We start from the raw sequence: 25,596 nt of genomic DNA, 5'->3' as shown, positions 1-25,596 counted from the left end.
CAAACTCTTCAATTTGAAAATAAATATTTTATGAAAATATTCATATTCCAAAATTGCTGATAGTAATTATGAAAACTTTGTTCTTACTCTATAAAATAACAGTAATTATTTATGATTAATTTTCATTTATTCAAATTGCTCTTTCTTGTTTTTTTTTTCTTTTTTTTTAATTTATTTTTTTTATTGGTTGTTCACAATATTACAAAGCTCTTGACATATCATATTTCATACATTAGATTGAAGTGGGTTATGAACCCCCAATTTTACCCCAAATGCAGATTGCAGAATCATGTCGGTTACACATCCACAATTTTACATAATGCCCTATTAGTAATTGTTGTATTCTGCTACCTTTCCTATCCCCTACTATCCCCCCTCCCCTCCCCTCCCATCATCTCTCTCTACCCCATCTACTGTAATTCATTTCTCTCCTTGTTTATTTTCCCATTCCCCTCACAACCTCTTATATGTAATTTTGTATAGCAATGAGGGTCTCCCTTCATTTCCATGCAATTTCCCTTTTCTCTCCCTTTCCCTCCCATCTCATGTCTCTGTTTAATGTTAATCTTTTCTTCCTGCTCTTCCTCCCTGCTCTGTTCATAGTTGCTCTCATTATATCAAAGAAGACATTTGGTATTTGTTTTTTAGGGATTGGCTAGCTTCACTAAGCATAAACTGCTCTAGTGCCATCCATTTCCCTGCAAATTCTATGATTTTGTCATATTTTATTGCTGCATAGTACTCCATTGTGTATAGATGCCACATTTTTTTTATCCATTATCCATTCATCTATTGAAGGGCATCTGGGTTGGTTCCACAGTCTAGCTATTGTGAATTGTGCTGCTATGAACATCGATGCAGCCGTATCCCTATAGTGCGCTCTTTTAAGGTCCTCAGTGAATAGTCCGAGAAGGGCAATAGCAGGGTCAAATGGTGGTTCCATTCCCATCTTTCCCAGGAATCTCCAAACTGCTTTCCAAATTGGCCGCACCAATTTGCAGTCCCACCAGCAATGTACAAGTGTACCCTTTTCCCCACATCCTCGCCAGCACTTGTTGTTGTTTGACTTCATAGTGGCTGCCAATCTTACTGGAGTGAGATGGTATCTTAGGGTGGTTTTGATTTACATTTCTCTGACTGCTAGAGATGGTGAGCATTTTTTCATGTACTTGTTGATTGATTGTATATCCTCCCCTGAGAAGTGTCTGTTCAGGTCCTTGGCCCATTTGTTGATTGGGTGATTTGTTATCTTATTGTCTAATTTTTTGAGTTCTTTGTATACTCTGGATATTAGGGCTCTATCTGAAGTGTGAGGAGTAAAAATTTGTTCCCAGGATGTAGGCTCCCTATTTACCTCTCTTATTGTTTCTCTTGCTGAGAAAAAACTTTTTAGTTTAAGTAAGTCCCATTTGTTGATTCTTGTTATTAACTCTTGTGCTATGGGTGTCCTATTAAGGAATTTGGAGCCCGACCCCACAATATGTAGATCGGAGCCAACTTTTTCTTCTATCAGACGCAGAGTCTCTGATTTGATATCAAGCTCCTTGATCCATTTTGAGTTAACTTTTGTGCATGGCGAGAGAAAGGGATTCAGTTTCATTTTGTTGCATATGGATTTCCAGTTTTCCCAGCACCATTTGTTGAAGATGCTATCCTTCCTCCATTGCATGCTTTTAGCCCCTTTATCAAATATAAGATAGTTGTAACTTTGTGGATTAGTCTCTGTGTCCTCTATTCTATACCATTGGTCCACCTGCCTGTTTTGGTACCAGTACCATGCTGTTTTTGTCACTATTGCTCTGTAATATAGTTTGAAATCTGGTATCGCTATACCGCCTGATTCACACTTCCTGTTTAGAATTGCTTTTGCTATTCTGGGTCTTTTATTTTTCCATATGAATTTCATGATTGCTTTATCTATTTCTACAAGAAATGCCGTTGGGATTTTGATTGGCATTGCATTAAACCTATAGAGAACTTTTGGTAATATCGCCATTTTGATGATGTTAGTTCTGCCTATCCATGAACAGGGTATATTTTTCCATCTTCTAAGATCTTCTACTTCTCTCTTTAGGGTTCTGTAGTTTTCATTGTATAAATCTTTCACCTCTTTTGTTAGATTGATTCCCAAGTAGTTTATTTTTTTTTGAGGATATTGTGAATGGAGTGTTTTTCCTCATTTCCATTTCAGAAGTTTTGTCGCTGATATACAAATGCCTTTGATTTATGCGTGTTGATTTTATATCCTGCCACTTTGCTGAATTCATTTATTAGTTCTAGTAGTTTCTTTGTAGACCCTTTTGGGTCTTTTAGGTATAGAATCATGTCATCTGCAAATAGTGATAATTTAAGTTCTTCTTTTCCTATTTTTATGCCTTTAATTTCTTTCGTCTGTCTAATTGCTCTGGCCAGTGTTTCGAGAACTATATTGAATAGAAGTGGTGATAGAGGGCATCACTGTCTTGTTCCAGATTTTAGAGGGAATGCCTTCAACTTTTCTCCATTCAGAATGATGCTAGCCTGAGGCTTAGCATAGATAGCTTTTACAATGTCAAGGTAAGTTCCTGTTATCCCTAGTTTTTCTAATGTTTTGAACATAAAGGGATGCTGTACTTTGTCGAATGCTTTTTCTGCGTCTATCGAGATGATCATATGGTTCTTATCTTTAAGTCTATTGATGTGATGAATAACATTTATTGATTTCCGTATATTGAACCATCCTTGCATCCCAGGGATGAATCCTACTTGATCATGGTGCACAATTTTTTTGATGTGTTTTTGTATTCGATTCACCAGAATTTTATTGAGGATTTTTGCATCTAGGTTCATTAGAGATATTGGTCTGTAGTTTTCTTTCTTTGAGGTGTCTTTGTCTGGTTTCAGAATCAGGGTGATGTTGGCCTCATAGAATGAATTTGGAAGAGCTCCCTCTTTTTCTATTTCCTGAAATAACTTGAAAAGTATTGGTATTAATTCTTCTTTAAAGGTTTTTTATAAACTCCGCTGTATACCCATCCGGTCCTGGGCTATTCTTGGTTGGTAGTCTTTTGATGGCTTCTTCAATTTCATCCATTGATATTGGTCTGTTCAAATTGTGTGTATCCTCCTGACTCAGTCTGGGCAAATCATATGACTTAACAAATTTATCGATGTCTTCACTATCTTCTATTTTATTGGAATATAGGTTTTCAAAGTAATTTCTAATTGTCTTCTGTATTTCTGTAGCATCTGTTGTGATATTGCCTTTTTCATCCCGTATGTTAGTAATTTGAGTTCTCTCTCTTCTTCTCTTTGTTAGCATGGCTAAAGGTCTGTTGATCTTATTTATTTTTTCGAAGAACCAACTTTTAGTTTTGTTAATTTTTTCAATAGTTTCTTTTGTTTCAATTTCATTGATTTCTGCTCTGATTTTAATTATTTCTTGCCTTCTGCTACATTTGCTGTTGTTTTGCTCTTTTATAGGGCTTTGAGATGAAGTGTGAGCTCATTTATTTGTTGGTTTTTTCTTTTTTTGAGGAATGACCACCAGGCGATGAATTTTCCTCTTAAAACTGCTTTCATTGTGTCCCATAGATTCCGATATGTTGTGTCTGTATTTTCATTTATCTCTAAGAATTTTTTGATTTCCTCCTTTATGTCTTCTGTAACCCATTGATCATTCAGTAACATATTGTTCATTTTCCATGTGATGTAGGATTTTTCCTTCCTTCTTTTATCATTGATTTCCAGTTTCATTCCATTATGATCAGATAAAATGCAAGGTATTATCTCCACCCCTTTATATTTACTGAGGGTTGCCCTATGGCATAATATACGGTCTATTTTTGAGAAGGATCCATGTGCTGCTGAGAAAAAAGTATATCCATTTGATGATGGTTGATATATTCTATATATGTCAGTTAAGTCTAGGTTATTGATTGTGATATTGAGTTCTATAGTTTCTTTATTCAACTTTTGTTTGGAGGATCTGTCCAATGGTGAGAGAGGTGTGTTGAAGTCACCCATAATTATTGTGTTGTGGTCTATTTGATTCTTGAACTTGAGGAGAATTTGTTTTATGAATGTCGCAGCACCATTATTCGGTGCATAAATATTGATAATTGTTATGTCTTGTTGGTGAATGGTTCCTTTTACCAGTATATAATCTCCTTCTTTATCCCTTTTGATTAACTTAGTGTTGAAGTCGATTTTATTCGATATGAGGATGGCCACCCCTGCTTGCTTACGAGGACCGTGTGCGTGGTATATTTTTTCCCATGCTTTCACCTTCAGCCTGTGTATGTCTTTTCCAATCAGATGTGTCTCCTGGAGGCAGCATATTGTTGGATTTGTTTTTTTAATCCATGATACCAGGAGAGTTTAAGCCATTAACATTCAGAGTTACTATTGATATATGGTTTGTACTTCCATCCATGTTTGATTATTTATCCTTTTTTTAACAAATTTAGTTTGTTTCTCCATGATTATTTTTATTCCAAAATTGCTGATAGTAATTATGAAAACTTTGTTCTTACTCTATAAAATAACAGTAATTATTTATGATTAATTTTCATCTATTCAAATTGCTCTTTCAATATGAGACCAACAAATGTGGTTTAAAAAAATTCTTTCTAGGATCCCATGCTGAATCATAAATTTAACATCTCAAAAAGACAACATGGAAGTAGAAGCAGTTCTGATTAAAATTAATTTGAAACTTGAAACTGCTATTTTCCCAAAGACATGATGATTAGATTCTTAGACTGGTCCCTTAAATCCTATTAATTTCATAAATTGCCAAAAAGGATAGAGATAGTGTTATTTCTATTATCTAACCATAATTTAAAAAAAAGTTTTAGTGGTAGATGGACACAACAACTTTATTTATTTATTTAATGTGGTGCTGAGGATTGAACCCAGTGCCTCACATGTGCTAGGCAAGCACTCTGAGCCAAAACCCCAATCCCTATCTAACCATAATTTATAGAGCATTTTCTTATCTGTTTCTGTAACACTTGGTATTTCTTCCTTTTTGGGGAGGAGTGGGTACTAGGGGTTGAACTTAGGAGCACTCCACTGTTGAGACACATCCCAGCCCTATTTTTTATTTTATTTGGAGACAGGGTTTCACTGAGTTGCTTAGTGCCTTGCTTTTGATGAAGCTGGCTCTGAACTCGAGATCCTCCTATCTCAGTCTCCTGAGCTTCTGGGATTACAGATGTGTGCCACTGCACCTGGATAACACTTGGTATTTCTGATTTAACATTTATACAGTGCTTGAGTCTGTGATTCTTTTATATCCTACCCCAAATGGTGATATTTAAAGTCACTATAAAAAATAGGCATAATTTTGATTATTCAAGGTCTGGCTAGTCACAGGTTTTAGTCATTTTCTTTCTTTCTTTTTTTTTTTTTTTTGAGAGAAGGAGAGAGAGAGAGAATTTTTTTTGAAGTGGAAAGATTGCAAATTATTTTATTTTAATCTTGATGCTTATTTGCATTTCTAAATTGTCTGCAGTGAATCTATATTACATTTTGTGCTAAAATAGTATTTTATTTTTATTTTTTTTTAAAGTTTTTTTTTTTTTTAAGAGAGAGTGAGAGGAGAGAGAGAATTTTTAACATTTATTTTTTAGTTCTCGGCAGACACAACATCTTTGTATGTGGTGCTGAGGATCGAACCCGGGCCGCACGCATGCCAGGCCAGCGCGCTACCGCTTGAGCCACATCCCCAGCCCCTAAAATAGTATTTTATTCTTAAGTAACATTTATAATGTTCAGATTTTTTCTTTTTTTATTGGTTGTTCACAACATTACAAAGCTCTTGACATATCATATTTCATACATTAGAATCAAGTGAGTTATGAACTCCCATTTTTACCCCAAATACAGATTGCAGAATCGCACTGGTTACACATCCACATTTTTACATACTGCCATATTAGTGACTGTTGTATTCTGCTACCTTTCCTATCCTCTACTATCCCCCCTCCCCTCCCCTCCCATCTTCTCTCTCTACCCCATCTACTGTAATTCATTTCCCGAGAGAGAGAGAATTTTTAAAATATTTATTATTCTTTAGTTTTCGGTGGACACAACATCTTTATATTTTTTTTATGTGGTGCTGAGGATCGAACCCAGCGCCCCGCACATGCCAGGCAAGTGCGCTACCGCTTGAGCCACATCTTCAGCCCTAGTCATTTTCTTTCAATGAAACTTTACAAAAGATGAGATTAAAATATGAGATTCACTAAATGCTTTTAAATGAATCAGAAAAAGTAATTAAGTAATATTTAAAAAATAAATCCCCACATCAATATCTTGATGAACACAGATGCAAAATACTGGCAAACTGCATACAAAAACACACTGAAAAGATAGAGCACCATAATTAAGTGGGATTCATCCCAGGGATGCAAGGTTGGTTCAATATATGGAAATCAATAAAGGTAAATCATCACATAAATAGACTTAAAGACAAGTTCATATGATTATCTCAATAGATGCATAAAAACACAAAAATACTGCATCTATTCATGTTTAAAACACTAGAAAAATTAGGAATAAAAGGAACATACCTCAAAATTATAAAAGCTATATATGACAAACCCAAGGCCAACATCATTCTGAACAGAGAAAAACTGAAAGCATTCCCTCTAAAAACAAGAACAACTCAGGGGTGGCCCACTTTCACCATTTCTATTCAACATAGTCCTTGAGACTCTGGACAGAGCAATTATAGAAAGAAAAGAAAGGAAAGAAAGAACGGGAAAAAATAAAGGAAAGGAAGGAAGGAAGGAAGACAAATAGGAAGAGCTCGAACTATTTCTGTTTGCCAACAATATGATCCAATATCTAGAAGACCCAGAAAACTTCTAGAACTCATAAATGAATTCAGTCAAGTAGCAGGATACAAGATTAACATCCATAAATCAATTGCATTCCTATACACCAATGATGAATCAGCTGAAAGAAAAATTAAGAAAAATATCCCATTCACAATAAACTCAAAGAAAATAAAATACTTGGGAATCAACCTAACAAAAGAGGTGAAGGACCTCTACAATGAAAACTACAGAACTCTAAAGAAAGAAAGCAAAGAAGACCTTAGAAGATGGAAAGACCTCCCATGTTCTTAGGTAGGCAAAATTAATATTGTCAAAATGGCTGTACTACCAAAAGCAATTTACAGATTCAATGCAATGCCCATCAAATTTGAATGATGTTCTATACAGAAACAGAAAAAGCAGTCATGAAATTCATCTGAAAAAATAAAAAGCCCAGAATAGCCAAAGCAATCCTTGGCGAGAAAACATGAAGCAGGAGGCATCACAAAACTAAACATTAAATTGTACAAAACAGAGAAATAGTAATGAAAACAGCATGGTATTGGCACCAAAACAGGCCCGAAGACCTGTGGAACAGAATAGAAGACATGGAGACAAACCCATATAATAGATACAGTTATCTCATATTAGATAAAGGTGCCACAAATATACATTGGAGAAAGAGAGCCTCTTCAACAAATGGTGCTAGAAAACTGGAAATCCACATGTAGTGGAATGAAATTGAACCCTTATCTCTCACCTTGCACAAAATTCAACTGAGAGTGGATCAAAGACCCAGGAATTAGACCAGAAACCCTGCACTTAGTAGAAGAAGATGCAGGCCCAATACTCCAACATGTCAGTTCAGGAACTGACCTCCTTAACAAGACTCCTAAAGTGCAAGAAGTAAAATAAAAATTCAATAAATGGATGGCATCAAACTAAAAAGCTTCTTCACAGCAAAGGAAACAATCAAGAATGCAAACAGAGAGCCAGAATAGGAGAAATCTTTGCCATTTAAACCTCAGGGTATTAATTTCCAGGATATACAAAGAACTCAAAAAGACAACACCAAAAAAAAAAAAAAAAAAAAAACCAAACAAACAAACAAACAAAAAACAGTCAATAAGTGGGCAAAGGAACTAAACAGACACTTCAAAAGAAGAAACATGAACATTCAACAAATATATGAAAAAAATGTTCAATATTTCTAGCAATTAGAGAAATGCAAATTAAAACTACATTGAGATTTTATCTCACTCTAGCCAGAATGGCAATTATCAAGAATACAACTGACAATAAATGTTAGTGACGATGTGGGGAAAATGGAACACTCACACATTGTTGGTAAGACTGCCAACTGGTGTAACCACTCTGGAAAGTAGTATAAAGATTCCTCAAAATACTAGGAATGGAACCATCTTTTGACTCAGTTATCCCACTCCTCAATATACATCAAAAGGATTTAAAATCACCATACTACATTGATATAGCCACATCAGTATTTATAGTGGTATAATTCACATAGCTAAGCTGTGGAGTCAAACTAGGTGCTCTTTAGCAGATGAATGGATAAAGAAAATGTGGCATATGGCTGGGCCTGGGGGCACATGTCTGTGATCCCAGAGGCTCAGGCAGGAGGATCATGAGTTCAAAGCCAGCCTCAGCAACTTAGTGAGGCCCTAAGCAACTCAGCAAGACCTCCTTTCTAAATAAAATATAAAACAGGACTGGGATGTGGCTCAGTGGTTAAATGTCCCTGGGTTTAATACCCAGTACCCAAAAGAAAGAATGAAAAATGTGGAATACACACACACACACACAATGGAGTATTAGTCAGAAAGAAGAATAACTTTTATTACATCTGCTGGTAAATGGATGGATCTGGAGACTATCGTGCTATGTGAAATAACTCAACCCCAGAAAACCAAAGATCAAAATGTTTTCTCTAATATGTAGAAGCTAACCCACATTAAGGGGTGGGAAGTAGAAGTTCAGTGGAATAGACAAAGGGGAATAAAGGGAAGGGAGGTGGGATAGGAAATGGAAAGACAGTGGAATGAATCTGACAAGACTTTCTTATGTACAAATATACTACAGTGAATCTCACCATTGTGTACATTGTATACTGGGGTATAAGATATAGTCCATGCATAACTAAAAAGAACCAATAAATAAAGAATTAAAAAATAAATAAATCTCACCTGAAAGAACTTATCTTTTAAAATGAAAGCAATCTCAAGCTTTTCATATTGGTCTATCAATTTCATTGTCAGCCAATAAAGTTCTATTAAAGGGCAATTTCAAAATTACTTAAGACATAACACATTTTGAAATAAAAACAGATACTTACCAAGTGGAGCTTTGAGAAAACGCCGCTCAATGCCCTGTTCTATTTGAAACAGTGCTGTTGCCAGATGATGTACCACATTGCTCACTGATTGTGGTGTACTTGCATTAGTTGAGACAGTACTCGGAGTTTCTGTTTTTATCCCCAAAAGTCTACAATAAAACAAAGAATTCATGGCACTTAAAAACACTATTAGGTGGGCTGGGGCTGTAGCTCAGTGGCAGAGCACTTGCTTAGCATGTGTGCGGCACTGGGTTTAATCCTTAGCACCACATACAAACAACAAAATAAAAGCATGCTGTTTATGTACAACTACAAAAAAATAAAAACACGATTAGGCGAAACTCAAGACCACTCATTCTTTCAAATATTTATATAGAAAGTTTCATAATTTCAAGGATATGGTATAAGCTAATTGGGAGGACAGAGTCATTTAGGAGGATAAGAGGACAAATATTTGAAGAGAAGGTGGAAGAGAGAAGACTTATGGGAAAGGTTTTAGAAAGGTGATGGTGATAAACCTTAAAGACTATGTATCTTCAACAGCTTATTTATATTTCTCTTGCTTCAGCTACTGGGCGAGAAACTAATAGTTGTCTCAACTAATTCATTAGCCTTCAGACTTGGTCCCTCAACAATGAATCTCCACAGTGCAGCTACAAACAGTGCAAACCCATTCAAAGCCTTTGCCCATGGTCTTTCTTGTCTAATATTTCCTTCCTCACCTTCAGAGCTCAGCTTTGCAATCAGGAACCTTCCTCTAGTATTTCCTTCAAAGTTCTTTCCATGTTCCACCAAAATAAATAATCCTCTACCCTACTATGTACTATATTTGTACTGGGAATTTACTTTTTTTTAATATTTAGTTTTTAGTTGTAGTTGGACATAATACTTTTATTTATTTATTTTCATGTGGTGCTGAGGAAAAAAACCCAGGACCTTGTACATGCTAGGCGAGTGCTCTACCGCTGAGCCACAACCCCAGCCCCGAGAATTTACTTTCTATCAGAGTCCTTACCCTGATCTATAATTGCTAGCTTCATGTCTCTCCATCATTCCCTTCTAAATAATAAACTCCTTAAGAGCATATATTAGCCAAAATAACCTTGAAAAAGTAAAAAAATATTTTATTCTAATGAGTTGTATTTTGGCTGTATTAGTATAAAGTGGAGTAATAGAGATCCTGATGTTTAAAAAATGGTCATTTCAGTGATTAGAAATATTAAGGTGCTCATAAGTTTTTAAAAGAAGGAAAAGAAACATTTACTTAAAAAAAAACCCCAAACCTTAAAATTAAAATTGCAAGGAAAAATTGGTTACTTTAGAAAAATTCTTTTTGTACCTGTCTTTTACTATGACCCTTGATTGTTCATCAATTTGCATCTCTTCCACATCTTCATTCACAGTTTTAATTATTCCATTTTCCTTGTTTTCCTCACTTAATAGCTCGTATCGTCCACTTTCTAAGGCTGATCTCCAGATGTGTCTATCTGTAACCTGAAACAAAACATAAATTTACTAACCTGGAAAACAGAAATGTTGGTCCTAAAAGACATTAAACTTAATTTACATATAAAATTAATTTATAGATATTCTAGAACAGATTTATGAATAAAAAAGGAGTATAAAAGTAAGGTTCCTCAGTGGCCAAAATAGAATTCATATCATTCATACACAAAAGCTTTAATACCTTATCGTTTAAAAATATCATAAATGACTTTAGGATTGGTCATTAAATTAGGAGCAAAAAAGTGACAGAATATGACAAAGGCATAAACAGAACAGGTATATCAAATAAGAATTACTTACAGATTTAAAAAAGGTAACAAAGAAACCAACAAACAAACCAGACTCAGCAGAGAAGGCAGGAGCTAGTCAAGGAAGAAGAAAATATCCTTACACATTTCAACATCTGATTAAAATATTGAACATTTTTTAAATATTAAAAATATCAAAAAGATAAATTATATTAATTAAATTCTGTTTAAGAAAGTAGATAGTCATTTAATATACTTAGGATTTGTGTCCATATATAAACATTATGATTTAGAGGAATAAACTTAATCTTCATAAAAGATATATACTTTCCTGATGTTTATTAAAAACACAAGTTTTACATATAATCAACAAATATGATTAAAAATCTGGACTAAGCAAATTAGATAAACTAAAATGTGAATAGGTACAAACCTTGATTGATCCTAAAGTTCCTTGATAGATTCTGTCTTCAATATCCAAAAGAAAATCTCTCAGCCTCAATTCAAGTTGCTTTTCTGCAGACATCTGAGATGGATCATAGGTACTGGAAGATCTTCCCCGAGTATACGTATGCTTGCTATCAGTTTGAGGTTTGTCTGAAATAGAATCAAATGTTTTTTATGATTTTCTTAAATATAATGTGACTGTTACAATTCTGAGATGGTGAATGTAGAAGCACTTTGTAAATCCTCAAATAAGTAAATGATAAATAAATATTTGCAAATCATGTATCTGGTGAGGGCCTGTATTCAGAACAAATAAAGAGCTCATAACCAACCACAAAAAGACAAATAACCCAATTGAAAGGTGTGCTAAGGATCTGAGTAGATATTTGAGATATATAAATGGTCAATAAGCACATGAGAAGACATTCACCATTATTATTCATTAAAGGAAGACAAGTCAAAATTACAGTGAGATACCATTTCATGCCTCTTAAGATAACTATAATCAAAAAGTCAAATAATTTTAAGTGTTAGAAAAAAGTGGAGAAATTGGAACCCTCATACACTATGGGAGAGAAAATTAAACAGTGTAGTCACTTTGGGAAACAATCCAGTATTTCCATTCCTATTGTATAAATTCAAGACAAATGAAAACCTATGTCAACACAAAATATGTACATGAATATTTTTTTTCTTTTTTTTTATTGGTTGTTCACAACATTACAAAGCTCTTGACATATCATATTTCATACATTAGATTGAAATGGGTTATGAACTCCCAATTTTACCCCAAATGCAGATTGCAGAATCATGTCGGTTACACATCTACAATTTTACATAATGCCCTATTAGTAATTGTTGTATTCTGCTACCTTTCCTATCCCCTACTATCTCCCCTCCCCTTCCCTCACATCTTCTCTCTCTACCCCATCTACTGTAATTCATTTCTCTCTTTGTTTATTTTCCCATTCATGTACATGAATATTTATAGCAGCATTTTTCATAACAGCCAAAAGGTAGAAACAAACTAAATGTCTATCAACTAACAAATGCATAAGTAAAATGCAATATTTACAAACTGTAGAATATTATTATTTGGTGATAAAAAGAAATGAAGTTCCAATACATGCTATATCCCGGATGAACCTTGGAAATATTGTGCTAAGTGAAAGATGCAATCACAAAAAGACCATATGTCATATGATTCGATTCATAGGAAATTCAAGAACAGGACATTTTACAGAGACAGATTTATCTAGAGCAGAGGGAGGATTGGTGGGGGACAGGGGAGAGAAATATAGCATAGTGGTAGATAAAATCTACAAAACTTCTTTCTGAAAGGAGAGAAATGTTCTATAAGAGGACTGTGGTGATGGTTGTGCATATTTGTAAATATACTAAAAAACAATGAATTGTATGTTACATGATAACATACACGTAAGTTACATGATACATCAAGGAATATAAAGAAGTATGATCTATAAACCTGAGAAGAACTAAAGTAGGTATGGTAACATATTCTTAAATTTAAGCAGTTTTCTACCTAGAAAATCTCATTTACTAATATAAAAACTTACATCTAAAAATTCCTTCTTTTCTGATCTATTGTCAGTGAGCCAGCTATCATATAAGAAATGCTGCTACTACCTGATCTGCCCAATTTCCAAAGAAGATATCATTAATGGAATCTGTCCCTGGGCTCCCAGCAAAACTGTTAACTATAATATCTCCAAAACTGAAGGCAGCCTTATAGCCTTGGGTATTCAGAGCCTATTGACTAAGGAATGAGATCAGAAAGAACACTAATATTCTCATACTATAGATAGTTTCTTATAATCCAAATAGAACCCAAATAGAATCCAAAAATTTAGACAACCATGTTTCTGTTGTCCTCTGCAAGATGGAATCTCACTATATTGTAGGGCTGGCCTCTAATTCATGTGCTCAAGTAATCCTCTTGCCTCAGCTTCCCAAGTAGCTAAGACTACAGGAACACTCAGTACAAGAACCTTGTTTCTATAAAGAAATACACTTCCAAACTCTTAACTCCCATACTGAAAGCATGGTCAAAATGTTAAGGTGTTTTAAATATACTTTTAATACAATGGAAAACATTTAATCTTGAATATCCAGCGATCAGGGGGAGAAAAAAATGGTTTTCATAGAAAATTTACCTGAAAAATGAAATTTCTCTTCTGAAAAACGGGCAAGTTGTGCACATATTCTGCTTTTTTCTTGCAACAAGGTTTCCTTTAAGGCACTTTCTCTATGTCCTCTAGAATTAAGAGCTTCAATAAGCTGGTCTAGCTGTTCACAAGAACTGTAAAAGCACCACCGATTTGGCTTATGCACTGGTTTTGGCAGCTGTGAAGAATCATCACATGGACCTTGGTCAGTGTTGTTGGAGGTAGATTCAGACATCAAACGCTCTCCAGTTTTAGTAGATACCTGAGGATCTTGAGACTGTACATTATTCTGAAATGATGAAGGTCTAGGCAATAGCATGTCTTCAGTGAGACCAGAATAATCTTCTTCAATAAACAATCCAGGAATAGAAGGGAAAATCCAGTATCGCCTATACATGCGGTCTCGACCCAAGGGAAAAATATTGGTACATGCTATGGCACTCTGGATTTTTTCTAAGAGCTCTTTCTCTTTCCGTTGTTGTTCCTGTTTTAAAGCTTCTTCCTCATCAGCAGTAAGAGGCTCTTGCATTACACAGTTTATCTCTTCTTGCCTTGTAAATTCTTTAAATCCATTTTGTCCACTTTTCCCTGCAGTTGAATAACATTTAACTTTATCATATTTTAAATTTTCACTAGAAAAATGAGATTAAAAGCTATCCCAAGTTATTATGTGTTATCAAATGAATTATGTCTAATTCAAATTTCATGAATTCATATATTGAAGCCCAAACACCCAATGTGACTGTGTTTGCAGTTAATGCCTTTAAGGAGGTAATTAAGGTAAATGATGTAATAAGAATGGGGCCATTGGGCTGGGGTTGTGGTTCAGAGGAAAGAGTGGTCACCTAGCATGCATGAGGCACTGGGTTCGATCCTCAGCACCACATAAAAATTAAATAAATGTTAAAAAAAAAGAATGGTCCATAATCCAACAGGATTGGTGTTCTTATAGGTAGTTAAGCTGTTGCTCTCTGGTATGTAGAGAAAAAGCCACAGGGAGAAAGTGCTGCTTGCAAGCCAAGGAAGAGGCATTACCAGACAGCAACCCTGCTGGCATCTTGATTTTTGAACTTCAAGCCTCCAGAAATTGAGAAAACAAATTTCTGCTACTTATATGACCAAAGTCTATGGTATTTCATTGCAGCAGCCCAAGCAGCCTAGTAGACTGTTAGTAAAACATCAACATATTTAAATCTAATGAAACAAACAAAATCTGTAACTTGAGAGTATACTAGTTATTCTTTAATAGCCATCCAGTCCATCTAAGGAAAGGCTCAATGAACTACTTTTACAGAGGGCTAGCAAGTATCTCATGCTTTCTTGGTCATATGGTTTGTCACAGGTACTCAGTTCTGGCACTGTGGAACAAAAACAGGAACTGATGATATGTAAATAAATGAGAATGGCTGTGTTCAATAAAATCTGCTTATGGACAATGAAATCTGAATTTCTTATAATTTTCACTTATCACAAAGTATCATTCTTCATTTGATTTTTTTCAACCACTTAAAGATTTTTAGCTTATAATGGTACAGGCCACATATGGCCCACAAACTGTCATTTACTAGTCATTGTATTAAGGTAACAGAACCATTAATATTTAGCTGGATACTATAAAACCCAAAAGAAGGATAACATTTCCTAGGGCAGGCATGAATGGCTACAAGAGAAACTTTTGGTCAAGGAGATAGGAGTAGAAACACGAAACCTCTGGGTTGTACTTTTCCTCTTGCTTTTTCCAACTAGCTAGAATGGAAAGCAGGTGATGAATCACTTGGGAACATAAAGTTGTTAGCAAAACCCACAGTATGACAAAACTGACAAGATGAAAGAACCTGGTCCCCTGATAAACTGGACTTTTATGATATGTTGGAGAATTAAGTTGCTATCTTGTTTCAGTTGCTGTCAAATTGGGTAAATACTTGGGGAATGTTTCTTCTATTTCTATGCATGAAAGAGATTGTGAAGTTTGGTATGATCTGATTCTTTAAAACTTGGCAGAATTTACCTATAACATCAGTTTAGAACTGATGTTTTCTTTGTGTAAGATTTTTAGTAATGATTCATGTTCTTTAACGGTTAAGGACCAAGGACCATTTATTCACATTTTAAAATTTCTTCATGAACCCATTTTAATAGTTTGTATTTTTCTAGGATTTTGTTCATTTTAACCTACATTTTCAAATTTATTGTCAGAAAACTGTTACATGTTGTCTCTCTCTCTCTCTCTCTCTCTCTCTCTCTATATATATATATATATATATATTTTTTTTTTTTAATTTTCTTTTTGTTTTGTGGTGCTTGGGATTGGACCTACGACCTTGCATATAAAGGGCAAGTATTCTACCACTGAGCCCATCCTGGGCCCTCCTTATAGTTAAATTTTTATTTTATCTATAGTTATACACTTTACTTTTCAGGATTAATTTCATTTATTGTAACCCTTTGCTTTTTTTGCCCTGAAGTACTGGGAATCAAACCCACGGTCTTCTGCCTGTTAGGCAAGCACTCTACCAATAAGCTACAACCCCAAGTCCTCTGTTCTTTTTAAAAATAAATTTTTTACCTTCTTTTAAAGAACAAAGTTTTGGTATAATTGTTCTTCTTTACTGTGTTTTTAATTTTTGATCAATTCCTACTTTTATTATAATTTCCAACTTATTAAATGCTTAACTTGATGTGTTTCTTCTTCCCAAGTTAGTACTAAAAGCTATATTTTTTTTCCTAAGTAGAGGGACAAGATCCAATGAGTGCTAATATGCAGTATTAAGCAGTTTTAAATGTTTTCTTATAGTTTCTCCTTTGACTCATTGCTCACTGTGTGTATGTATATATATACACAATATTTTTAGCTGTAGATGAACACAATACCTTTATTTTTTTTAAAAAAAGTTAGGTTCTCTTTAATACTTTATTTTCTAGTTATAGTTGGATACAACTTTTATCTATCTATTTATATTTATTTATATTTATAGTGCTGAAGATTGAAACCAGTGCCTCACATGGGCTAGGGAAGTGCTCTAACACTGAGCCATAATCCTGGTCCTACTCATATTTTAAAACTGATCACATACAGTTTGTTTGGTATTTTGAAATTAACTGCATTGTAATCAGAGAAGTCAGTCTCCAATATGTAGATTTTCCAACCATTTAGAATATGTGTGTGTGTGTGTGTATAATTCCATCCAAATTATAGGCACAAAATTAAGTTAAGGCTCCTCATTAAAATGTTATTAAATGAGATATATATATTTAGTTGTTGGTAGTTCATTATTTTATTCATTTATTTATATGTGGTGCTGAGAATCAAACTCAGTGCCCCACACATTAGGCAAGCACTTCACCACTGAGCTCTAAGTGAGGCTAGATGAGTAATTTGTATCAACAGCTTTAAAACAGTGTATTCTCTGTGATCCAGAAATTTATAAAATTATTTTCAGCAGCAGATTTTCATTCTCAGCAATAAAGTTCCAATACAAACATTACTGATCTTTATATCTATTATCACATAGGAGGCACTCAATTCATGTTGAATAAAATATATTATAGCATAAAAATTTTAATTTGGTTTTATATAAAGTAGTAAATGCAAAAACTAAGCAAAACTTGCCAAATGCAATAATGAGAAACTTGACCCATTAAAGAGATAGGAATATTGTCTTTCTTCCTTATGGTATAAGTGACATCTGAATAAAGATATAATCATAAAAATACTAATGACTTCACATGAACATTTTTAACAAAATGGTTACCATTTTACAACTCAATATGAGCTATAAGATGGGCATTTAACACACACATCATGGAATCAAATGAAAATAATTGAATCTAATATATATTTCAGAACAGCTCTATCAATAAACTACCTTATCAATTAAAAATAAACAAGCATGTCCTTAAGAAATCTTATTACTGCCAGGTATGAGGCATGCATGTAATCCCAATGACTCAGGAGCTTGAGACAGGAGAATGGCAAATTTGAGGTCACCATGGGCAAATTAACAGGACCTATCTTAAAATTAAAAACAAACAAACAACAAAACAAAAAACAACTCAATATTATTACCTCTTCTGCTTTTTTTATGTGATCCTAGGTCATCTTCATCTTCAGTGACTGTATCTTGATCAAGGTCCTTTTGTTCTATTTCTTTGCTTTCAGTGCTAGTATCAAAATCTTCCTTTTCTTCCTCCCTTTAAGATAAAAACAAAGATATAAACTTATTAATATATAATTCCATTCATATTATATTGTCTCACTCTACTGTCATGTATATCTAAAAAAAAATATTGTCTGCCTAAAAAGTATAAGTCATTATGCTTAGGAAGTAGTGAATAATGTAAAACTGTAAACACGCAAGTGTTTATAGTCTTGCAGAGAAAACAGATAATTACATAATGTAAAATTAAAATATGTAGTTAAGTACCAAAAGAGGAGGACCTCAAGATGCTAGAAAACATGTCAGGAAGAATCAAATCTATCTAGGATTGAGAGAGTCTGGCTTGAACAGTGTCATTTAAATTGTGACTCCAGGGGGATGGGGAAGTAGTGGGCAGCAGAAGAGAGGAAATCTGCAGATCATGCCGAAAAACAACATATGCACATATGCATAGTCACGAAGCTTATAATTTTGAGAAATGTGTAAGTGAAAAAGCAATAAATCAAGATATATATGAGAAAAATGCAGGGTTAGATCATGCTTGACCTTGGAGGGCATTATACAAAAAGCAATGGGAAAAAAACCTAGAGTTTAGAGAAGGAAATTGATATAATTTGAAAGCACTTTGGCTGCTATTTGTAAAGTTAACCAGGTAAAGAAGAAAATGAAGGGACACTAGTAAAGAAGCCACTGTAATAGTGCAGGTGGCTGGCTAGGAGGTGATGGAAGCTCAGAGTAGGAAGGAGATATAGACAAATACTGGAGAAGAAAAGTAGTTACATTCCTATAAAGTAGGCAGAATGAACACAATATGGATATTCATATTTACTCTACTATTTTGCTTCAATTAAAACTAAAATTATATGGCCTTGAAATAAATTCCACCATTTATGTTCTAAATCATAGAGTGATTTTGCAAGCTCACATGTATTCAGGAGATAGAGATAATATACATAAGTGAGGCTGGATGAGTATAAAAAAATACAGTGGTGGTACATGCCTAGAACCCCAGCATCTCAGGAGGCTTAGCAAGACTATCAGCAACTTAGTGAGACCCTGCCTCAAAATAAAATAATAATAATAATAAAAAGGGCTGGGGTATAGCTCAGTGCTAGAGAACCTCTGGGTTAAAAAAAAAAAAAGACTGAAATATGGACTGGGTATAGTTTAATGGTATAGAGCACAAACTTAACGCATGTGCAAGACCTTGGATTCAATCCCCAGCACCAAAAAATAAAAAATAATATAAAATAAAAAATAAAACGAGATAATTTATGATGTGAAAACCGGTATTTAATTCAGATCATTTTCATCATTCAAAAAAAAAAAAAAAAAGACCCCTCCATATCCATTTATAGTTACTCCACTGTCCCTGGCACTCATTTGCTTTCTGTTTCTATATATTCACTTATTCTGGACATTTCATATAAATAGAAACACAATACATGGCATTTTGGGACTAGCTTCTTTAATTTAGCATATTTTCACAGCCCCTTTACATTGCAACATTTATCGGAACTCTATTCCTTTTTATTGCTGAATAATATTCTCCTGTATGATGTACCACAGAAGAAATATACATGTGAGTGGTAACAACTCACATGGCTTTCAGTTGATAAATGGATATATTTATCAACTGAAAGCCATGTGAGTTGTTACCACTTTCTTCAGTTAAGAATAATGCTGCTATAAACATTTGTGTATATATCTTTGAGTGAATGTATACTCTTAATTCTCTTGAGTACATAAGAGAATGGCTGTAACATTTACACACAGCAATATGGTTTAACTTTTGAAGAACTGTCCAGTTACTTTCCAAAACAGTTATACCATTTTATATTCTCATAAGCAATGTATGAGAATTCTAATTTCTTCATATCCTTGTCAATACCTGATGTCCATCAGTTTGAATAAAGTAGTATTGTGGAGCTGGGTGCAGCAGGAGGATCATGCGTTCAAAGCCAGCCTCAGCAAAAAGCAAGGTGCTAAGCAACTCAGGGAGATCCTGTCTCTAAATAAAATACAAAATAGGGCTGGGGATATGGCTCAGTAGTTGAGTGCCCCTGAGTTCAATCCCCAGTACCCACTTCCCCACCAAAAAAAAAGAGAGAGAGAGGAGAGAAAAAAAAGAAAGTGGTACTGTTTTTTTTTTTTTATTTTATTTTTTTAGTTATCAGCGGACACAACATCTTTGTTTGTATGTGCTGAGGATCGAACCCGGGCTGCACACATGCCAGGCGAGCGCGCTACCGCTTGAGCCACATCCCCAGCCCGGTACTAGGGTTTTAATGTTCACTTCCCTGATGGCTAATGATGTTGGGCAGGTTTTCATGCACTTATCTATATCTTCTTTACCCAAATGTCTATTCAAATCCCATGTCATTTTAAAATTGTTTTGTCTTGGGATGTGATTATAGCTCAGTAGTAGAGTGCTTGCCTAGCATATGCGAGGCACTGGGTTCAATCCTCAGCACTACATAAAAATGAATAAATAAAATAAAGGTATAATTAAAAAAATTGTTGTCTTTTTATTTTTGAATTATAAGAATTCTTTACATATTCTAGCTACAAGTCCCTTTTCAGATATAGAATTTTCAATTTTTTTTCTCTCATTCAATAGGCTGCCTTTTTTAAAAAGACATATTTTCTTTTTAAAAAAAATTTAAGTTGTTGATAGATTTTATTTTATTTATTTATTTTTATATGGTGCTGAGGACCAAATCCAGTGCCTTACACATGTGAGGAAAGCACTCTACCACTGAGCCACAACCCCAGCCCTCATTAAGTTGCCTTTTATTTCCTTGATAGTGTCTTTTAAATCACATAAGTTGTTCTTGACTAGGCAGAATTAATACAGTCAAAATGGCCATATTACTAAAAGCACTATAGAGATTTAATGCAATTTTCTGTTAAAATTCCAATGATATCCTTCATAGAAACAGAAAAAGCAGTCATGATATTCACTTAGAAAAGCAAGAGGCCCAGAATAGCCAAAGCAATCCTTAGCCAGAAAAATGAGGCATCACAATACCAGACCTTAAATTATAATACAGAACAAAAACAGCATGGCATTGGCACCAAAACAGGCAAAAAGACCAATGGAACAGAATAAAAGACACAGAGACAAACCCACATAAATATAGTTATCTCATACTAGACAAAGGCATCATAAACATACCTTAGAGAAAAGATAGCCTCTTCAACAAATGATGCTGGGAAAACTGAAAATCCATATGTAGTAGAATGAAACTGAACCCCTATCTCTCACTCTGCATAAAACTCAACTCAAAGTGGATCAAGGACCTAAGCATTAGACCAGAGATCCTGTACCTACTAGAAGAAAACAAAGGCCCAACTCTCCATCATGTTGGCTTTACGAACCAACTTCCTCAACAAGACTCCTATAGCACAAGAAATAAAATCAAGGGCTGGGGTTATAGCTCAGTGGTAGAGCTATAACCCCAGGCAAGAGCACTTGCCTCGCATGCGTGAGGCCCTGGGTTTAATCCTCAGCACCACATAAAATATAAGTAAATAAAAATAAAGATTAAAAAAAAAGAAACAAAATCAAAAATCCATAAATGGGATGGTATCAAACTAGAAAGCTTCTTCACAGTAAGGAAAACAATCAAGAACATGAAGAGAGAGCCTATAGAATGGGAGAAAATCTTTGCCACCTGTACATCAGATAGAGCATTAATCTCCAGGATATACAAAGAACTCAAAAAACATAACAACAACAACAACAACAAAAAACCCCAATAAATAAATGGGCAAAAAAAGTAAACAGGCACTTCACAGAAAAAGAAATATGAATGGCCAATAAATATATGAAAAAATGTTCAACATCTCTAGAAATTACAGAAATGCAAATTAAAACTACACTGAGATTTCGCCTCATTCTAGTCAGAACAGCAATTATCAAGAATACAACAATAAATGTTGGTGAGGATGTGGGGGAAAAGGTTCACTTATATATTCCTGGTGGGAATGAAATCTGGTGAAGCTGTATGGAGATTCCTCAGGAAACTTGGAATGGAATCCCTATTTGAGTCCCATGGAATCAAAAGTAAGGGTATAATTTTGATACAAAATCTGAAGGCAAAATATGAAAAATCACAAATCATTCTAACTTAAAATTATGCAAAAATCCTAGCAAAATGACATAAATATTTGTTTGAAGAAGCTGTGTGCCATGGCACATGTCTATAGTCCCAACTACTGAGAAGGCTGAGGTAGCAGAAGGATTGAGCCTAAAGAGTTTGAAGCTAGTATATAACCATACTTCAGTATATACCCAAAGGACTTAAAATCAGCATACTACAGTGACGTGGCCATATCAAGGTTTATAGCAGCATCAATATTAATAGTGAACCTATGGAACCAACCTAGATGCCCTTTCAACAGATGATTGGATAAAGAAAATGTGGTATATATACAAAATGGAATATTACTCAGCCATAAAGAAGAACGAAACTGGAGATTATCATGCTAAGTGAAAAAAGCCAATCCCAAAAAACCAAAGGCCAAATGTTCTCTTTCTTTGATATGTGGATGATAACATGTAATAAGCTAGGGTAGGGGGTAGAATAGAAGTTCACTGGTTTGGACAAAGTGAGTGAAGGAAAGGGAGAGGGATGGGAATAGGAAAGACAGTAGAATTAATTGGACATAACTTTCTTATGCTCATATATGAATACACAAACAGTGAAACATTATGTACAACTGCAAGAATGGGAGCCTATATAGAATAAGTCATAGTCCATGTATGTATAATATGTCAAAGTATATTCTACTGTCATGTGTATCTAAAAAGAATAAATTAAAACACTTAAGTTTTAAATTTTGATTAAGTCCTTTAATTGCTGGTCTTTATGTGCCATTTCTATTAACTTTTTAAATTTTTATTAATTTTTGTGTGTGTGTGGTACTGGGGATATAACCCAGGAATGTGTTCATGCTAGACAAGTTTTCTCTACACTAGGATAAATCTCTACCTCTTGCTAAGTCTTGCTAAGTTGCTGAGGCTGGTCTTGAACTTGTGATCCTCCTGCCTTGGTTAACAGAGTCACTGAGATTACAGGGATGCACCACTGCACCTGGCTTTACTTGCTTTCATAACTAATCCTTATTCCAAATATTTGAAAAGCAATAAAATACTTTGGCAGTCTCTAACTTACCTGAGGCACTATCATCCTTTCCCTATACCATAAACTGAAATTTCAAATATCATCCTTCTCTATCTATCAAAGGATCTCTGAAATAGTGGGATGTGGTACTGGAAATAAACGACTCATGCAAGAAATATTACTGCTTAAAAATAACTTATTGAAAGCTTTCTGTGAAATTACCATTCAAAACATTAATTCTGGGGCTAGGGTTGTAGCACAGTAGTAGAGCACTAGCCTAGCACATGTGAGGCACCGGGTTCAATCCTCAGCACCATATAAAAATAAATAAATAAAAGAAAAAATTAATTCTAAGAGAAAATTGGCCTAAAATTTAAAAATTTAATGACAGATCTATACTTGATGACTTTCTATATATACATTTTATAAGTTTGACAGCAATTATTGTGTACTTATAGAAGACTAGTTTACTAAAATTCGGAAGTATTCTAGAGTTTAAGTTACTTGATTTTTATTTACGTATGTTAAGATGAATAAATAAAGCCAGGTAAGCAGTGTAGTTCAAATCATACCCTATAGATAAATCTGCTGTTGAATTTCTTTGCTCATCTTCCTTCAGTTTTTCTTGTTTTTCTTTCATTTTTTGTTCTTGCTCCTTAAGTTTTTCTTCCTTCCTTTTACGAATTCTGAAAGTCAAAGTAAAATATTATAGTCTACTAATGCAAAGATATGTTAAAAATTTCAGGATCTTGTATTTAATTATTCATTATGAAAAGTGCTCCAAATGTTATTACAGTCCATTCAATAACTTCTTTGTAAAGCCATCAAACATCAGAATAAGTAACAGAATGTAAAATACTATTTTTACGAAGAAATAAATATACATATATATATTTTTTGGTACTGGGAATTGAACTCAGGGGCACTCAACCACTGAGCCACATCCCAAGCCCTATTTTGTATTTTATTTAGAGACAGGGAGGGTGTCTCACTTAGTGCTCAGCTAAGAGTTGCTCAGTGCCTAAGTTGCTGAGGCTGGCTTTGAACTTGAGAATCTTCTGTCTCAGCCTCCAGAGCCACTGGGATTACAGGCGTGTGTCACTACACCTGGCGAAATAAATAGCTTTTAATAGCATGACTGACTGTAATTATATCTTACCTAGCAGCTGCTTCTTCCCTCTCTTTTCGATGTTGTTCTGCTTTTAATTCCCGGAATTCCTGTTTTGCCTGTCGTAATATATCAACATAATCTTCAATGAAATCCCGAGTAGAAACTAGGGTCAATAGCTTCCCACAGAGAGCATGAAGTATCTTCATTTTTTCTCCTGTCAAAAATTGGTAAACAAGACTTCTGTATTATCAATGAGAAAAAGAGGAATTGTGTTTGAAAATTTTAAATTTGTGGCTCAATATGGAATACCTAATAAATAATAAGGAGTACTCTCTAATGGTCAAACATGCTAATGGCATCTTTTCAAAGCAACTTTGAATCCAATTTAGTAGCAATGTGATATATAAGTCATTTAAAATAGTAATATCTATCTTGTATACTAGCTAAGGGACATGAAAAGTTTTCTAATTGCAAAAATTATTTTAAGTTTTCATTTTTAGGCTCACTAATAAAATTCAAATCAAAACTAAATTATGATCATGTGAATTAAAAAAATAGCAACAAACTGCTACTCTGAAGAGATCGCACAAAGTCACTGCTATAAATTATAAAGATATATGAATGTCGGGAAATAAGGTGCTCTACATTTATTATATGTTCTCTAAAGTTCATTAAATTTTTTACATTTTTTATGTTATAATATGAAAAACAGGTTCAATTTAGGTCATTATTTGTAGTCTAATAAGTTTTTCTTAAAAGACATCTTTTTTAACTTTCTCTTTTAAAACTGATATCATCTAAGCTTTCTCATCAGTTAATTTGTTTTTGGGCACAAGAGACACAAAAGGATGGGAAGTGGGCAGTTTACAAAAATTTCAACTTGCTAAGTTTACCTGGTGTCAAATCATACACTGAAGTGCTCGATAGCTTTTTTAGTAGGCTGGGATTGCTCAAACGAAGCTCCATACAGGCATCATCTGTAGCATCAAATCCTCCTCGTTTCTGATATCTGTACTTTGCATTTGCTGATGTTACATCAGCACCTGAAGCTAAGATGTGTAGTCTGAGTATTTCAGAAAGAGTGCAGCTATCAAGATCCAAGCTTTTCAAACTGCAGCCTGTAGTTGTTAAAAATGAAAGAGTCATTTAGGACAATAAACACTTAGCAATTTAAAATATACCTTTATAAATTAAAAAATAAAAAGTCAAATAAGCAAATAAATAAATAAAATAAAATAAAACCCACACATACCCTGGTGTAACTGTGGCCATGCAGCTGCCAAAGATGCAACTGCAGACAGTGCAGATTTTGTGGGGTCTGCATCTTCATCCAAAGCCTCTGTTAAATCTTTAAGGAAATAAATACTTTATTCTAGTGCAAATCAAAGCTTGAATATTTGGGAATAATGCCCTTTTAAAATGATGAAAGAAATAGAATCAACTTAACATTCAGGAACCTCAAAAGAACCAACACTAAGTACAAGCATTATTCACATTCTGCCTAGTCTCCACCTACAACTGTACATCCTAAAACACACATGCCACACTAACATTTTCCTTACATAACATAAAGAAGGCAATTTCCAAATTACCAACAAGATGCACTTACATATTACAAAAACACAGTAAAATGCACTTTAGAATTAGAAACAA

The 25,596-nt window shown here is 34.2% G+C and overlaps 1 protein-coding gene across 3 annotated transcripts in view; it reads right to left on the bottom strand.

Annotated features, from left to right (window-relative positions):
* BAZ1A (bromodomain adjacent to zinc finger domain 1A) overlaps positions 1-25,596 on the bottom strand; it is a 114,659-nt gene that overhangs the window by 13,392 nt on the left and 75,671 nt on the right. For 2 of the 3 annotated variants that reach the window (XM_081290582.1, XM_081290580.1), the window contains 9 exons: positions 25,196-25,291; positions 24,837-25,061; positions 23,992-24,157; positions 23,405-23,518; positions 17,613-17,737; positions 13,535-14,134; positions 11,347-11,510; positions 10,499-10,653; positions 9,160-9,308 (listed from right to left, as the gene is read on the bottom strand). In XM_081290582.1, the coding sequence (XP_081146708.1) occupies positions 9,160-9,308; positions 10,499-10,653; positions 11,347-11,510; positions 13,535-14,134; positions 17,613-17,737; positions 23,405-23,518; positions 23,992-24,157; positions 24,837-25,061; positions 25,196-25,291 (1,794 nt within the window). The remainder of the gene's footprint in view (positions 1-9,159; positions 9,309-10,498; positions 10,654-11,346; positions 11,511-13,534; positions 14,135-17,612; positions 17,738-23,404; positions 23,519-23,991; positions 24,158-24,836; positions 25,062-25,195; positions 25,292-25,596) is intronic. The other variant, XM_081290581.1, reaches the window with a different exon arrangement.

The sequence above is a fragment of the Spermophilus citellus genome, assembly GCF_964194105.1.
Source record: "Spermophilus citellus genome assembly, chromosome: 4".
Classification (NCBI taxonomy): domain Eukaryota; kingdom Metazoa; phylum Chordata; class Mammalia; order Rodentia; family Sciuridae; genus Spermophilus; species Spermophilus citellus.
The sequence above is the reverse complement of the archived record's forward strand: the minus strand, read 5'-3'. Positions and strand labels throughout refer to the sequence as shown.